We start from the raw sequence: 17,413 nt of genomic DNA on the forward strand, positions 1-17,413 counted from the left end.
CAGATTATGAGCAACAGCTTTGAGAAAAAACTTTGATACAATGGCGAGAGAAATGTGTGAGCTAACGGTTCACATGAGGAGAGATAGTGAGAGAGAGTTCACTGATACATTGATACAATGGCGAGAGAAATGTGAGCTAAGGGGCGTCACGCACTTGACTTCGGCTAAAGGTCCGTGTGAAATGCCGAAATGAAGTGCCCCGCGCCGAAACGTCCGGCGGCGAAACGCCGGTCGGCAAAATGTCCGACTCCGAAACGTCCGGTGGCGAAACGTCCAGTCGGCAAAACGTCCGGCTCCGAAACGTCTGGTGGCGAAACGTCCGTCGGCGAAAAGTCCGTGTACCGTCGCCATGGACTTGATGTTTTGAGTTTCGATTATGATGATTGCAACTGAGCTGGGCAGGGTAGTGTGGTCATCAGTCTGTCCTCTTCCACCCCAGTGCTGGTAGTCGTGCTCACCTTCTCGGGTGGACTTCTAAGACTGTTTGTTGCTAATGTCGGGAAAATTCTTAACAGCCCTGGGCAGTTCCCACATTCCTACACTGCCTACAAGCTAACGAAATTCAACCTCTGGAACACACGAGATCGACATGCTCAGTTCGACTTCGCATCAGCATCTGACAGCTTCCATAAAACCTAAACACCACAAAAGTTTGAACTTCCCTTGCAAGTGTTAACCCAGGCAAAGAAACGAGTCTTCCGTTCAACCATCCACCACAAGCGTACAATACTTGCAAGGCAACAAAACTTAGTAAAATGTCTTCCATTTTTTATTTACCTTACATATAAAAATTCATACAGCTGATCAGTAAAAACAAAACTTTTTTTTATAGTTTTAACAAGGTTTCAAAATCAAAATGGCAGGTTTCCAGTTTCAAATGATGTTAAATTTATTCAATATGTGCAAAACTAAAGATGAAACTCAACCGAAACACCACCTGCGCGACCTGTATTTTAATTAACTGCTGGCTGCACCTCTCAACTGCTCCCAATCCCTCTTTTTACTTTCGTTTCATTGGCTTTTTTTTTTTTAATTATCAATACTGATTCCTAGAAAGGCCCTAACATTAGCCCAAATGGTAACATGAATCTGTGCGCTTGGAAAAAAAATCCAACGGTTAACACAATATTGACATAATTAAAATAATCAGGCCAGGCTTTAAGCCTGCCTGTGTCGTCGATGGGTGGGTTAACTGGGAGGTTGGGGGGTGAGAGTCCGCTCTCCCGTTACAGGAGACGTTAACAGTAACAAACGGGTGGAGTGGACTCGGTAGAAAGTGGACAGGACACGGATGAACGATGACAAAGATGCCGCAACACGCTCTGCTCACTGAGCTCACTGGGTGTTGTCAGCTCACAGATGGAATGGCAGGGTGGGTTAGAGAACATGGAGGATGTGCCATTACGACTGATGCTTTCGCTGTGGTCCACGGTGATGACTCGCGATACTAGGTTCACATACGACGTAGCTACTACTTACAAAACACAACACGCACAGATACATCTAAGAAAAACACGCATTAAGCAAACAAGTTTATAGATTCCTCGTTTTGTGCATTTCTCAAAATGGTCTTCGCCACATTTTTTTTCCTCCCACACATTAAACTCTTTCTGAAAATTTCTTTCCAAAACGGGCAAATCCCCAGGCATCACGGACACTTTGGATGTCAGGGTGATGGCTGGAAGAATCAGTCAGGGTGTCGGCCCTGCGAGATAACAGTAAGGCTGTCGCCTCCGACTCGCCTCATGTGATCCGGGAGCTAGCGGGTCGTCGCCATTGCCGCCAACGGATCCAGCCAATCGACGCGACAAAAAGAAACCATTGCGATAATAAAAACAACATTACAATCATACTGTCATCTCTACAGACGGTAAACCAGCAAGCTACTCATGCCCTCTAGCACTAGCTGTCTAGTGACCCTAGATGGATGACTGGGGGCGCCAACCAGCGGTTGGTAATTCTGTGCTTTGTCTCAGCCCAGCAGGAGGCCGCCATTAAAGTGAGACTCGCCGGCTTCTGCTGCCGGCTCCTCACAACGCCTCACTTCCGGGCAGAGGGGATGCAGACGCTGCTAGCACACAGCTGTAGGGTGTCCCTGTTCCAGCCAAAAGCATGCAAGCATTCGGGTGTTCCAAAAATGTTGAGGACAAGAGGACTAGGATGAAAATGCAGCACGAGGCAGTTATCCAACCTTATCCAAGCATGGCCTGGCGTGCTCACTTAGCTCATCTAATAAGCTGTCCAAATCTTACGAATTCATCTATTGTTATGGGCTTCTCGTTTTTTTATTAATACACTAGATTTGCAACAAGTATACTTGAAGAGTTACAGCAAGAGAATACGATTTCAGCTTTCTATAAATAGGAACACAAACGAAGCAAATGAAGGGAGGCGAAGGTGAGAAAGAAACCTAGCTTGCTACGAACAGAAGACAAACTAGCAACACTCTGTGGCACATGTACTTTAAGTGGACATTAATGCACTCCCGCAATGTCCGCATGGTCGTTGTACGCAGCATGACTACATCTAACATAATTTAATACAATTTTCACAAAAGCCCTATTAATTGAAACTTTCTTACTGATAAAGTTATTAACATCTGGTAAATCAAGCTAAGAATCAGGAGCAATTTACTTATCTTGATGACTTTGCACTAGTTAAAGTAAGTGTAAGCTTTATTAAAAATGCCATTACACTGCAGGATTTCTAAAAAGCAAGCAAGATTAATCGGCTGCTCAACAGTCAAAGCTTCAGAACTTCTGACTAAATTTGGCTTCTGGTTAAATGGAGCAAGTGAAAGTGAGATCCATGTTCATGTGCCTGTATGTGCAAAGAAATGGATACACAATCCCTCATGATTTCTTGAACTGAAAACTATTTCTGCATAAGAAAATCAAAGCTTACTGAAAAAAGCACCAGTTAAAGGACAATGCACTCTATGTAATGACTCATGCACATAGGTGCATGCAACATACAGACACGGTTTCTGGAAAGATAAGAGATTAATTGGAAAATAAACATGCACATTGTGCACACATATATGAACACACACCAAAAAAAGATAAAAGTGTTAGAATTTCTTGTGGCCAATAAACAAATTCCATAATGCCAGTAAGTAAATTCTATTTACTGCTTAAAAAAATGTGTTCACTCTTAAAGAGCAACAGCATCACAGATTCATGTTACCATAACACCCTTACCTGTCATAGCTGCTGACAGAGGGAGGGAGAGGAATTTAAGGATATTTCCAGGAAAAATGATTATCATAACATCACAAGAAGCCAGGATCTTACTGGCTATAAACTGTCTTAAACCTCTTCACACTCCTTCGCATCAACAACGTCAAGCCCTCCATTTCTAACAGGCTTCAGGTCTTGAATGCACGGTTTCTGGTCTAGGCTGTCTTCTGTCAGTCTGGAGTCGGCCTCACTCTTGCCAACGCTGTCCAAACTACGATCACTACGCAGTTTTGTCACAGGCATGCTCTGGGCCACCTCACAAGCCTGGTCTGTCCGAAGTTCTGGCGTCTCTGTCGCGGTCAGTGCACACTGGTGTCGGCTGTTTTCCATCACGTCTGAAGTCCTTCCATTTGCTTTAAGGCTTTTTTCTAGGTCTTCCCCATTACTTGTAGTCCATTTGCCCAGTCCATCAGCTGCAGTCTGTGAAGAGTCTGAACAGCTCTGTGAGCTGTGCACATCTGTTGCCTGCACCTTGTTGCTGCTGTCCACAGAGATTATGGTGGTTTGCTGCTTGCCTGTTGCTGGTGGAGCCCCAGTTTCACCAGGAGTCTCTCGGGACAATCTCGTCTCTGGAACACACCTGCTGCTGCCGCAGTTGCCACTGCTGTTGTTGCTGCCTACACCGCTGCTGTCTGATAGTCTACTGCCACCCCCACCCCCACACCCCCCAGGCTCTGGCTGCGTGGTGGAGGCTATCAGTGTCCTCAAGCGGGCATTTTCAGCTTCCAGGTTTGCCAGCTGCTCTTTGGTTTCTTTCAGCTGCTGCTGTAGCACGTAGATCATACTCTGCATGCCCTCCACATCCTCCTCCAGCTCGCCCACAAACTCCGTCATCTCTGCCACATATAGACCAGCAAATAAGTCATCAGTTTGCGGGCCGGTGCAACACATGAAACAAACATCATACAGCTTTACAATGCTTAAAAAATAAAAAGCTTTATTCATACAATGACAACTTTGCTCACTTGACCAAATATTAACCTTATAAGGAATATTTTGGCATTATGCCTTGAACCCTCACCATCCTGACTGTTTTTCATTTCAGCAACCATGGTCTTCTGCAGGGCAATTTCTGACTCCAGCTTGGCTGTGCGTCCAGATGAAATCATCTTGCCTAGTTCTTCATTTTCCTGCAGTAGCATGCGACACTTGGCCATCAGCCGTTTCCCCATTTGGCTGAAATAGCAATACACCCTGCTTACTTCACTTTCATAATAAGGCAGCGGCAAGTCAGCACCCAGTGACCAAACCGCAAAACAAAATCATAAATGCACATACAAACACAAATAAGACTGTTTTTTCTGAGATGCATGGACAAGAGTATAGCCAGACTAAAAACCCATCCAAGCGAAGCTTGCGTTCTCAGTTTACCAACAACAGCAATATTTCTTTCCCAGCAAAACGATTGTGCTTTATTTAAATTTATTAAAAAAGTGGGAAACTAAAGCCTCTTTGTCTGCTCTCTACTTTGCATGCATTTATGCAACCATGCACAGGCCCACACATGGACAGGCACACCCACACACCGCATGGTACCCATATCTGTTAACTTGACCGGGTTATCAATAAGTGCATTTCCAAACTAAACGCTTCTAAAATATATTGAAAAAAAAATCAATGTGTTTATGCTATCTTGACTTAGTCAAGCTACAAGCTATCAGGTTTAATAGGTTTTATCACCAAACTGCGATTTCTTGGCTAACAGGAAACAAGTAATCAAATAAGAAATGGTTAGTTTGCCAGTAATATACTGACAAGTTTTATGTGATTGCAATTCTCAAACCTGCACTTAAAGCTTATAGGAGGATAATAATATTTTTTCCTTGAGCCTTCGAAAGAATGAACGGGTGTGTATGTCCCACTTAAAATTTATGAATATAAATTTGTTATAAAAAAGTAAAGACAGCCTATCTCCTCAGCCTTTCTGCCTCACCTTGGCCATACTTCTATAGAGTCAGGTACACTCTCCACAGCTGCATCAACTGGGATAAGTACCTTGTATCAAACCAACTAGTGTGCATCAGAATCAGATGCTGCAGCTCTAAGCACTAAAGCTCTCCGCTCCCCTCTACATTTATTATGCATGAGGATAAAACAGCTGTAGTTTGACAAACAGCATGCAAACGGCCAAGTTCTGAAGGATCATGCATAAAATTTATACGAAGTCTACTTATCATAGATACTTTTAAATGAAGAAAACGCATGAATATCTTTTTCAGGTAATGTACTGTACACATGCACATAAAATAGAAAAAAAGTTAATCAATTTTTTTAACAAAAGAATTACAGGAAAAAGATGGGCCAGACATAAGCTTACACCTTTTTTCAATGCACCATGGAAAAGACACAAAATAACAGATGACGTAATCTTTATATGATAATCCAACTAGGCACATGGTGTTCTTTATCACATACATTTTCCTTTAACAAAATTCTTATCTGTAAATAAATGTCCAATAAGATATAATCTTTATACTTGTTTAAGAACTTCCAAGATGTATGATTTTCCTCAGTAAATAAAACATTACAAATTTCTTAACTATCTGGTACTAGAATCTCTCCAGAATGTGGAAATCAAGTCCCCTGTTAACTGTGACCTTGTGGCTGAAGTTATGAAATATTTCAGAATTTACTGACAAGCAATCTTGATTTGCAACCCTTTCTGTGAAATCTCATTTCCACACCTTTCAATAAATGCACCAAATGCAAACGAGCAAACCAAATGACACAGGTTATAGCAAAGCATGTCAGAATTATGCAAATCCATTACACACACTTACAAAATAAGCGGAAAAGTAGCTTATTTTATTTCAGTTTGTGAAAGTCAATATTTTTCATACAGAAATCCCAAGATTCTCAATGTCGGATCTCGTGGTGACTAAACATCTTGAAAGACTGATCTGGTCTGGAGGCAAGATCCAAGGTTCGCTGTTGTCCAGATTTACAAAACTATCAGTTTCACTAAGCAACTGCTAGGCACAGATTATAGCCTTTCACCCAGGTTGTGAAGTCCAACAATTTTAACAAACTTTTATTACCTTAAAACTTGAGCTTTCCTGCCTTTCCAGAATATGTCTAAGTCTAAATAATTAATTTCAAACATTCAAACCGAAGGGATCAGATGAATTACCACTTATTCTGGACAATCTGAAATTTTTATGAGATTCATAAAGCAGGAATATGTTCACTATGTGTAGTGCTCTTACTAAAACGGTTATGTCACAGTAAGAGTGTAGACAAATCCAGTCCTGCACTACTGCAAACTTCCGTTGGTCTCCATACGTACAATCACAAAAGTCAAATGGTCCCTCCAAACCACCTCATATGGGTGCATTTTGTCAGCAGTGGGAAACTCCAGAGCCAGCAAAGTCTGCTTTGAGCTCTATGCTCAGACTCTTGTCAAAGAAAGATATCTTAGAAAAGCACAAAGCCTGTAAGACATTGCAAAGCCATGCAAATGTCACTTTGTACTATATATATATAGTGCCTGATTTTAAGGTCCCAACATAGGTATATCTCTCGAGTTGTATGCCATGTGATTATGATTTCACTTGGCTATTTACATCAGAACACTCTGGAGCACATCCAACAGATCCACATGCCAGCAGTGTATTTCTATTTACTGTGGCAGGATTATCTCTGCTGGCTGATGAAGATCCTACAAAACAGCGCAAATGTAGGTAAAAAAAAAAAAACCACTAGTATGATCCATGTACATGAAGGATGGAATATTAAGATGTTTAATCCATTCAGTCTTTCTTTTACTCACAATCTTGTTCTCTGATATAAACTTTGAGACCTGCATACTTCCTGAATTCAAATAACTTTGAAAAATATATAATTATAGCTAGGAAAAGTTTCCAGACAAGTTATTATACAATTTCATCTGATAAGTTTCATTTTGAAATTTAAAAGCTTAGAAGTACCACCAAAGGGACTGCTATCCAAATCAACACAGCAAGCAATACAGAGTACCTATATCCATGACGTAAACCTCAGTTCTTTCTTTAAAATAAAAACCGGCTAGGAAGCAAAGATAAAGCTCTGCATATCACACAGAAAAGAAACAGTTCAAAAGGGAAAGGGATACAGCACAATGTACATTTCCCACAAAGCAGTAATTGACAAAGGATTCACCCTTCCACACATTAATCTTTACATGCAACTTGAGTGGTGCCAGTGACAAGAAAATATCAATAAAGCTGTTCATTAATTTTATAATCCATGTTCAGCAAATCTTTTACTACCTTTTTACAAATCTCTTTTTCACACATACACACACAAATATGCACATGCACATGCGTCTAAAAACCCTAGCCAGTATTATTTTCTAAAAAAAATATGCACATGCAGGTCATCTGTGCGATTATGTTGACAATGTTTATGACCTTTACTGAACTGCATTAACGACACTTGCATCATTGCTACTACACCAAATCTCCCCCACCCCCCTAAAAAAAATCCCAGAATTAATGGATCACAGGACTGACGATGTAGATTTCATTCATGTCCATTTATTATTGTCACTTCATAACAAGTTTGAAGGTTGCAATTTTTTGTGGTGGTGGCAAGGGGTCAGGTCCTGGAAGGAAATTCGCATAAAAAGTGGCATCACTTCTTCAGGCAATGTCATTTAATCATGCTTATACTCATCTTTATTATTCTGTTTCATTTGTACAGATCTTAGAAAGTCACAATGAGATGGTGGAAAACATTCAGTATCAGCATCTGACACCTAGCAAAGGTGACTAAGCTGAATTGACTTCCATGTAATTTCTCTCCCCTTAACTTGTATAGCTGGCAGCACAAATAACAGAACAAATTTTTTATCATAAATCTAGCTATTCTATATATATATTCTATATTCTTCTGCTATTCTATATGCATTTCCTGAACTGCTGACCTTTCTCTAACACTAACAGTATGCTGACATTGGCATCAATGCCTTTAGATAAATAACAATTTTAAAAAATACAGTGTCTATGGAAAAATGTAAGAGAGTTTCTCACCAACTAGCTCCCCCCCCCCACCAAAAAAAAACAACCCCTTGATTTAAAACAAATGACAGCAAAGGTGGTCATCCTGAAGTAATAGCTACATAGTTTCCCTAAATTTGCTGCCCTTAGTTTGGCTCTAAAATATGACTTACTGGCAATGACAGCAATGTTCCAGCTATGCCAAAATAAAACCTTGAAATTTCTTTCCACACGTCTCAACAATGTTTATTGTGGCGCTAGAGGTGAATCATTGAAACCTGATGCTCTGTACAATTACTAACTTTTGACCACACAGACAGAACAGTATGTGACGATAGAAAGGGTACAAACGCTGATGTCTTGAAAAGAAGAAGTGGAAAAAAAAAATTACTGAAGCATTCAGGTTGCAAGAGAATACCAGTGCCTGTTGGAGTAAAACTGATCAACATACACAAAACCCTCTTATGTATATGCAAGCATATAAGCACACTCGCACTACACATAAAACTATAAGCAAACACACTGAAAATCTTTACCTCCAGTAGTCATGTACCCTTTATAACCCCAGCTACGTTTCCTTAGGTACTGATCCCTTACACCTCAACTTAGATGTTGACAAACAAGTAACCCACCCTTACACACATACACACACATACACTGTTTTAGTTTTTGTTTCTTTTTTTAAGTCTCACTCCCTCCCAAAACCACGAATGTGCACATATTTCTCATTCTTTAACACAGACATACATGTAAAGATCCTCAAACTAAATTTTATTAACTTATTCTGGGCTGCTAGATAAAATATAATATTTTATTTTAAACAATACCGCCTTCAAAATGATTTGAAACCCAAATTATACCCAGAATGTTAATGCACTCTATAGACAATATGATGAACTCAAGACTAAAAGCCCAAACTGAAGCAGGTCTAGAATAACGTACAGAATGTTTAAAAATGTGTGCTTAACGTTAAACCTGAAGCAAACTTATGAAAAGTTAAAAGAGAAAAGATAAAACATAAGCACCTTTGGTGATCCTTCCTGTGCAAAATGTTTTTTCTCTCTTGCAAAGCAGTGCACAGCTTAAGTGCACAGCAGACACGCATGACAAACTCTTCTTAGCAGATAAATGTCAAATGTTTTCAATGTCATTTCCCATGACGACAACCCCTTCTATTATCAGTTTCTTTTTGCAATCCTAAACAGTAACTGTCAATTCTTATAAGAGACGTGCTGAACTGATGATTCCAGTTCATGAGTCCCAGGTGAAAAGACAACACGCAAGACTTACTGACGTGGGAGAAAGTTTTCTCGTTTTATCCAATGCTGCAACTGAAACAAGAGGCAGTGGAAAGTTTACATTCAAACCATACGAGCATCCTAGTGCTCTAGGTCAAGCAACCTGGGCAAGCTGACGAGAGCTAGAGGCTGGGTCGGGGGGGGGATAAGTCTGTCGGCGAAAAAAACTGAGGAGGAGCAGTTGGTGCACGCAGGCACGGGCAGTCTCCACAAGGTAGGGCAAGTGGCACGTGGCTCTGCCGACCAACTGTCCTGCTCTTGGATTGCTGCCAGTGGCAGATGACGGGGGGGCTCCAAATTCGGCCTGTGCCTGCTCTCCTCTCTGCATCAGGGGGGCTCACCAGCCAGTTCAAGCAGCAGTGGAGGCAATCGCGTTAATGTCTATGCCATGTTTTAGGTAAAGTCTGAGTAGTCAGTGATGTTAGAGTAAAGAGTTACCAGAATGTTTTGAGATATACACCTGTCGGGTGTGAACTTCCATGCGCTTAGTTCATTTTGTGTTTGCTTCAGTTTCTCCTTGCAATCCTCCATTTCCTTGGCCATGCGCTGAAAAACAAGGTTGACTGCTGGGTCCAGGAGCAAAGATCGGAGCTGGGCTGAGTTCTGCGTTTGCGCTGCCTTCATCTCGGTGATTTGATTCTGCACCAAATCAAAGCAAACACTTCTGGTTATCTTGGAACTAATTTGTCTTTTTACCAAATTTAAAAATTACTGATCCATGGTGCAACCCACTACAGCCTACTTACTCTCCACTTCACCAGAATATTTTTCTTCCTACCCATGAAAGCTTCTACCAGCATATCTCTCCTGTCACTGACACTAGCACAATGACCTTTAAAATGGGAAGGTACTTTTACCAAATACCTTATACTGATCACAGCTTACTCCCAAAGGGCTCATTTACTTTTAACAATATTATAAAACTCACTAAGTGAGGGATTGAGCTCCTTGTTTGACATAAAGTGTTAGAAATGGCATAAGGGAAGAGCCAGAAAAACTATACCATGCAGTCCTGCAACTCTTGCTCTTTGTTGGTTAGACGTAAAACCAGTGTGTTCTCTCTTCGAGATGACTCAGTGGGTTGTTGCTTCAGCTTGTCATCTACATCTTTGTCATCACTTTCATCTGCACATAGACAAACATAGAAAACAATATGTACATTTGACATTTTATTTCCTGAAATGTTATTTGGTGATTTTTTTTTTGTACAAATGCAAAAGGGTATAACTTTCAGAAACAAAATTTCTAAAACCTGTTGGTACTAGCACCTAGAGTTCATACTACATACAATTTTTAAGGAAAAAAAAAAGATATTGTTGACAGGAGGAAAACTTCAGTGAGATTTACATTAACTTTTCTTATCCAGTTTGTTACACGCTAATTTTGACTGCATCTTGTGAGATGACTGACACATAAAACTACCATTAGATGACCAGTAGTCTGTATTTTGCAATTTGATAGTATCAGTAGTTTAGAGTGGAAAAGTTACATTGGATGTTTAAAAAGCCAAGAAAAACAAAGGATAATAAACAGCAGATTTCCAGTGTTTAGGGTAGGATCATCTGAAGATGAGACTGTATTTTGGTCTATGTAATTAAACTGAATGAATCAAATATGGGAAACAGTGAGCACCTGTTTCACTGATAAATATAATTAACCATGTAAAAGACACCAGTGATAGAGTTAAAAGACTGGTATATCATATGCTAAAACAATGAAATGTGCTAGCATATAAAAACATCCTGTTGCTCTGTTAAGCCTTTCTGTGACATTTGATAGATATAATAATAATTAGGTTTGTATAGTACATTTTCCCAACTCTGCCTGGAAACCCCCTGGGTAACCTGCCGGTCCCAAGCCCAGATGAAGGAGGAGGGTTGGGTGTGGGGCTAGCAACCCCACCATGTAAAACAACCCCTGCTTCAGAAATTGCAAATTTAGTTAAAGCCCTATGCTCCATTCAGGGTGATTAGAAACAAGAAGAAGTACATTTACCCACTTTAAAGTAAGCTCAAAGTACTTACAAAAGCAAAACATAAAAATAAACAAATATAGATGAATACAGCACGTACAGACAAAAACATAATATACACAAAACAAAACAGAAAATAACGGAGCAAGATCTACTCAAGGTGTGATGGAAGTAAATCTGAATATTCGATCTGAAGTTGTGTTTTGCATGAACTTGCTGGGGCATAAAGTTGCTACATCTGTCACACTGACATTTTAAAACAGAACCACTTATCTTGAAGGACCTAATATAAACCGTTAAAAACTCCTTGTGCAATGTCCTGTCATCTTAACTTTTATTTTTAAAAATATCATTACTAAATTAGCCTCTGCCAAGACCCCTGAACACGTCACTAGGCCAAGATGCCAATATAAGAGTCAGGCATACAATTTATTGGAAAGGCTTCATCAGGGCTTCTGCTTACGCAAAAAATTGCGTACAGTATGCATTTAAAGTTCGGAGGACCCCTTCAATTTTCGTCAATGGGGTCCCATTCAAAGTTGTGCGAAGGACAGGGACCCCTTAAAAATCTGAAGGGGTCCCTGGGACCCCAAAGAATTTAGCCTTAGCAGAAGCCCTGCTTCATATAGACAAACTTATAAAAGAATCTCCTGTTTGACATAAATCTTGCCAACAAATCTATTGCATGTGCACAACTGTATTTTACTTGCAAATGTTTATTGATTCCAAGAATAATCATATCAACATTCTGGTACTAGCTTGTTTGCTGGTGTTTTATCAGGAACTGATAAACCATAAGATTTATTCAAAATACAGCTTCCAGCCCAGTCTTCAAATTAATCTTTCTCTACCTTTCCATTAGTGCAAGATCTCACACTTTTACTTTTATGCTACTCTGTTGTCTCCATGTCTATTTATTTGTTGGTATGTTCTGGTCTATGTATGCCTTTCTTTTGAGTCTATATTTGTGCATTTTACTTTGTTTTTTGCTTGCACAGTGCACTGTGACTACTCTGTGCTATAACTATACTTGTTAACATTAAGATATTAAGTTAGCTACTGAGGTGACAACAATGCTGCCAAATAATGTCAAATTCAGGGAAAATGTTCGAGCCGAAAGCAATCCATGATTGGGATATTTGTTGATACCTTGCTGTGCTTTACACACATCCACATTTTCAATAATTTTTAAGCAAATGCTAGTGAAGATGTGCAAAAACCAACCATTTATCTAGGTAAATTGTTTTTTCAGATAGACCAAGATACTGATTTAATTTTTCTATTTGTGCCTTTCTTTTAAAAAAATGAGGGCAAAAAATATTAAAGGATAATCAAATATCCACCCACCACTTCTTTGAGTGACAAATTCTCTAGAAGACATTTTTTTATAAATCTGAGTAATTCCTTCAATGATGTTCACAAAATGTGTGCATTAAAAATTGCATATATATGCATATAGATATGTATCTTCTGTACAGTCAAAAATATAATCTGATGGCAATTAAAATTGTACTTTGCATAATTTTAAAGATATTTTACATTTTAATTGCCATTTAATGCTGCACACAGTTATCCGTATGTTGTCTAATTAATCATTTTCTAATTCTTTTAGGGGAAGGGAGTTCCCTTTTAGGCATTAAGTGTAAAACTAACAACATCTGACCAGCCACGAAAAATTCCTCTAATTTGGTAAGTAGTGGATGGGTTCATACTGGATTATGTAAGCCTATTATGACTGAATAACACAAAGACTAAAACTAAACACTTTTGCAATATCTATACAAATAAAGAAAGGTGATGGGTAAAGATAGATAATGGCACAGCTTCATACTCCTAGACAAGCTATTTGAAAGGAGGGACCTAACAATACTTCCACTTCCTTTATTTCCCTAATTAATAATCACAGCTACTTGGTGGACAAACTCTGCCGGTCACCAAACTGAATTAAACTTGAAAGGTTTAAAACCACATGTTCAATTTGAGTACACATTTTTACTCCTTGGTTTAGTTACTATGATGTGATTGAAAATTTCAAATTTTTTTTTTCCTCAGCAGGTGTGTGTAACAGCATATTAACTATTTCCAGGAGTCGTTTCCACAAGTCTATGTCTATGAACAAGCCTATAAACTACATGACAAATGGGGAGGACATGTTCATGTAAAGACTTGTTCCTCACCTTTGTCTGATGACCTTCCTCTCTGTCTAGCTTGAAGGTAAGCAATGTAGTCATCTTGTTCTCTTAACCTGAAAAGTGAATAATACTAAGAATAAAAGTACAGTTGTTGCAACGTTAAGCATTCAAACAAATATAAACATCTGACAGCCATCTGAACCTCTTGGGACATGCTTGTGTGGAGTCTTAGATTTGTTCTTTCCAATTTATATTTGTTAATATGTATTCTCATGGACAATGTGAAGCATAAAGTGCAGCTATTTGATGGTATATACATATACAGAGAGGAAAAAACATGCAAAATTATTATTATATGCTTGGCCATCTGGTTTGCTGGCTTAGACTATTTACTGCCCAAGTAAGAAATATTAGTAATTAACAAATAAGGATCAAAACTGTGAAACATGGAGGGAGGTGGGTGAGTACTCTGACTGACAGCACTACTAACAATATGACTGTAACTTATAACCAAGTAAGTTAAAATCACACGAGATCAAATTAAGGGAGAAGAACAAAATTCAAATATTGCTGCCAAAAACTAAATCTTGATATTCATAAGTTAGTACAGCATGGAAGTACCTTTCCATCTGCCATAAATTCACACTATAGCAACATTTTATTAAAAACTAAAAATGTAAGATATTAAACAAAATCTCTGGCACCCAAAAATGTTCTTACCCAATGTATTTAACACCAGGGCCCCTCACCTTTCCCAAGCACAAGTTTTTTTCTTACATCTCTAATTATCCCTAGCTCTTTAGTGCTGTTGGACCTCTGCATTTACCATTTCTAATGTATCTTTCAGGAAGGGTATAACACAATAAACTAGATAATTTTCTTCTACCAATACAAAGCTGAAAAAAACTACATCACCCCCATATCATTCCTTTACAAATATCCCCCATCCCAACCTCCTGTTAGATAACTGGTCTAAACAGAATTATGCACTGATATCATGGGAGATAACATTCTACTCATCTACTGTCATAAATACTACTCATTGTCACTGTCTAATGATAACTGGATATCTACTAAATGCTATTTTTAGATCTGACAGCAATGCTTGATTTACTCATTGTTTAGCTTCTCGTTTTCAGTAATCAAATACAAAGAAAGTTGTATAATGAAAAAATAAAATTTCCATTATGATACTCCTTTTAATTGTCACACCACACTATACTTTTCTTAAATAGTTATGCTAAATCCTCAGCTTCTACAAATGGCAGGGTTACAGCCTGTCTTAAAATAATAATAAAAAAATGGATGTGGTATTTATATAAAAAGACTATTACTTACTGAATACTACTACATTACAAATTATTAATCTACATTCTCTTGTTTTTAAATGGCACTTACTTCTCTATAAGTTCATCTCTGCTCAAACTGTTTCGCTCTTCCAGGTCAAGACGAAGCTGAAATTGAACAATCCTCGTGCTTATTTACAAAAATAACTATGCTTCAATTAGGAATAAGCTTAAGTATTAAAACAAATTTATATGGACATTTAAGACTTCAGGTAGGTTCTGAAGAGGATAAAATGCATGATGACGGGGGCCAGGAAAATCATTTATGCAAACTGCAACATGCATTAAACAAGTGAAAAGAATGATGCTTACAGAAATGTAGTAACAGTGGAACTGCTCAGCATTATTAATGATTCACTTCCTGTTACATCTTTAACCAGGAAAAGAAAGAAGGGGGAGGAGTTGTAAATACAATGGGATACAGGTTTTGCAGAAACAAACAAACAAACAAAAAAAATCAACAGTGAAAAGAGTTTCCTCTAATTAGAAAGATGGGGAGAAAAATAATCCTCTACTCACCTTTTTTGGAGATGGTGGACCTTCAGACATTTTGGAATCTGGAACCAAAAATTTTAAAAATCTGGCCTTGTTCATCTTTCTTTACACACAGGAGAATTTAGCTTAAAATTATGTTAAAAGGAGCAACAGCATGAATTTCTGTCAACTTTAGTCAAAGGACGTCACAGTGCACTACAAGTAGTTGTCATACCAAAAATGTTTTCCTATATTTACCACCAACGTAAAATAAGTTCTACTTTCAGTTTGCTCTATGATTCATGAAGGTATAAACTATTCTTGTACTTTCTGTTTGCATACTGAAAGTTACTTCCTGTTTCAGTAAAGTGAAAGTTAACAAAGAAGTGAAAAAAGCCCATTAACCAACTGCCTTTATTTATTCCCTTATACAAAACAATTATTACTTAGCAACTACAAAAAGGTTGTTTTCTCTTTTAATTGTTGTCATTATTAGTAACAAATGATTTAACATCAACTTCTACATGTGGCTCCTATAACTGCCAAATTTTAAAAGCATTTCACAACTATAATATATGCATGTCTCTCTTCTTAAGTCATACTTTTCTGTATCTTTCTAATGCAATTCCAAATGTATGAATTTGGGTCCACAATTCTGTGCTATACAGTGTTATTTACTTTCAAATGAATACACACTCATGTACATAATAACCATATCATGGTGAGCTATGGCTGAAGTCAGTGAAACAACGGCTGCCACTGCATAGTTATTACAAAATTGCATATATAATTATTTCCCCCCCCCACCCTGCTTTTTAATCTACTATAAACCTCACAAAACAAAAATTGTAAATATTCATAAAATAAATAAATGCGAAATATAATCAAAATAGTACTTTCACGTTTCGAAAATTTAGCTCTTGCGGCTCTATTCTCCACTGGTGGCGAAAAGGAATAAGAAATTGAGCTTTACTATTTCTGACTGCGCTCTAAGTGCCAAAGTTGAAGTCATCGTGACCCTACAAGTTGTCTCCCCTCAAGGTTAACAAAAGCAGAAATACCTTAATATGTGATGAATAACCGAAAACACATTATGGTTTACGTTAGCCTACGCTCTTGACGTCGCATTCTGTTTTATTACATATAACGCAGGCTTCTTTAATTTTAAAACACATACCAACATCACAGTTCCCTAATACTAGGAGAAGGGGCTGCACAATAGTCAATAAGAGCGCGCAACGACAAATCAAAATGACTTAAATGTACCGCTTTACAACTGATGTCATGTGATAATTTGAATTTTTCATTTTTCGATACATTTGTTGTGTAAGTCTTGTTTTAAGCTTATCGCAACCACTTCCCTGTTTAGTAAACGGTTGCCATCGTACATCACATTAAACGGACATGCACGCTGGTTTATGGTTTTATATTGTTTCTCATTAAGTCCACATCATTCCTCAGCTAAAAAAAAACCCAAGAAACTACGCATTAAAAAAAAGACCAAGCACATTTTATTTGTAGGCAGCTCTCCTTTAGTTAACAAACTGCTGAAGACCTAACCTGAATGAACGAACCAGGTAGACGGTCCCCACCACTTCCACTGTTTCAGGAAATAGTTTGCTATAATCCAGATTTGACCGAATAAGATGCAACCAGTTAGACTAACATTATGTAGCACACAACTCTAGTTCTCCAGGGCAGCCTTATGCACTGATAATGAATGAAAGCAATCTGCAATTACTCTGCGCTGCGCTAAATATTCTGAAATTTCTAAGAAATCTCAAAACGAGTCGGTACACTATGGTTGACGAATCAAAATGGCGGACTGCCTCTTCCTGAACATCCAAGCAAAACAAACTCATCGGAAATAATACTTACATAAGTAATACGATAGTTATACCGTGAATCTTCCACTGATGACAGTCTTCACAGAATTAGTATAAATCCACAAATCAAAGTGTTAAATCTCTCTACTC

General features: G+C 38.4%; 1 protein-coding gene across 1 annotated transcript; it reads right to left on the reverse strand.

Moving 5' to 3' along the window:
• Nucleotides 1–751: 751 nt before the first annotated feature.
• LOC112567212 (pre-mRNA-splicing regulator WTAP-like) lies at nt 752–16,357 on the reverse strand. Its single transcript, XM_025243818.1, has 8 exons — nt 16,334–16,357; nt 15,483–15,520; nt 15,016–15,071; nt 13,663–13,730; nt 10,517–10,638; nt 9,974–10,152; nt 4,261–4,415; nt 752–4,075 (listed from the first exon to the last, which is right to left on the reverse strand). Exons 2-8 carry the CDS (start codon nt 15,510–15,512, stop codon nt 3,309–3,311), a joined length of 1,377 nt encoding a protein of 458 aa, XP_025099603.1. The 5' UTR covers nt 15,513–15,520; nt 16,334–16,357; the 3' UTR covers nt 752–3,308.
• Nucleotides 16,358–17,413: the final 1,056 nt, after the last annotated feature.

The sequence above is a fragment of the Pomacea canaliculata genome, linkage group LG6 (genome assembly GCF_003073045.1).
Source record: "Pomacea canaliculata isolate SZHN2017 linkage group LG6, ASM307304v1, whole genome shotgun sequence".
NCBI classification, from domain to species: Eukaryota; Metazoa; Mollusca; class Gastropoda; order Architaenioglossa; family Ampullariidae; genus Pomacea; species Pomacea canaliculata.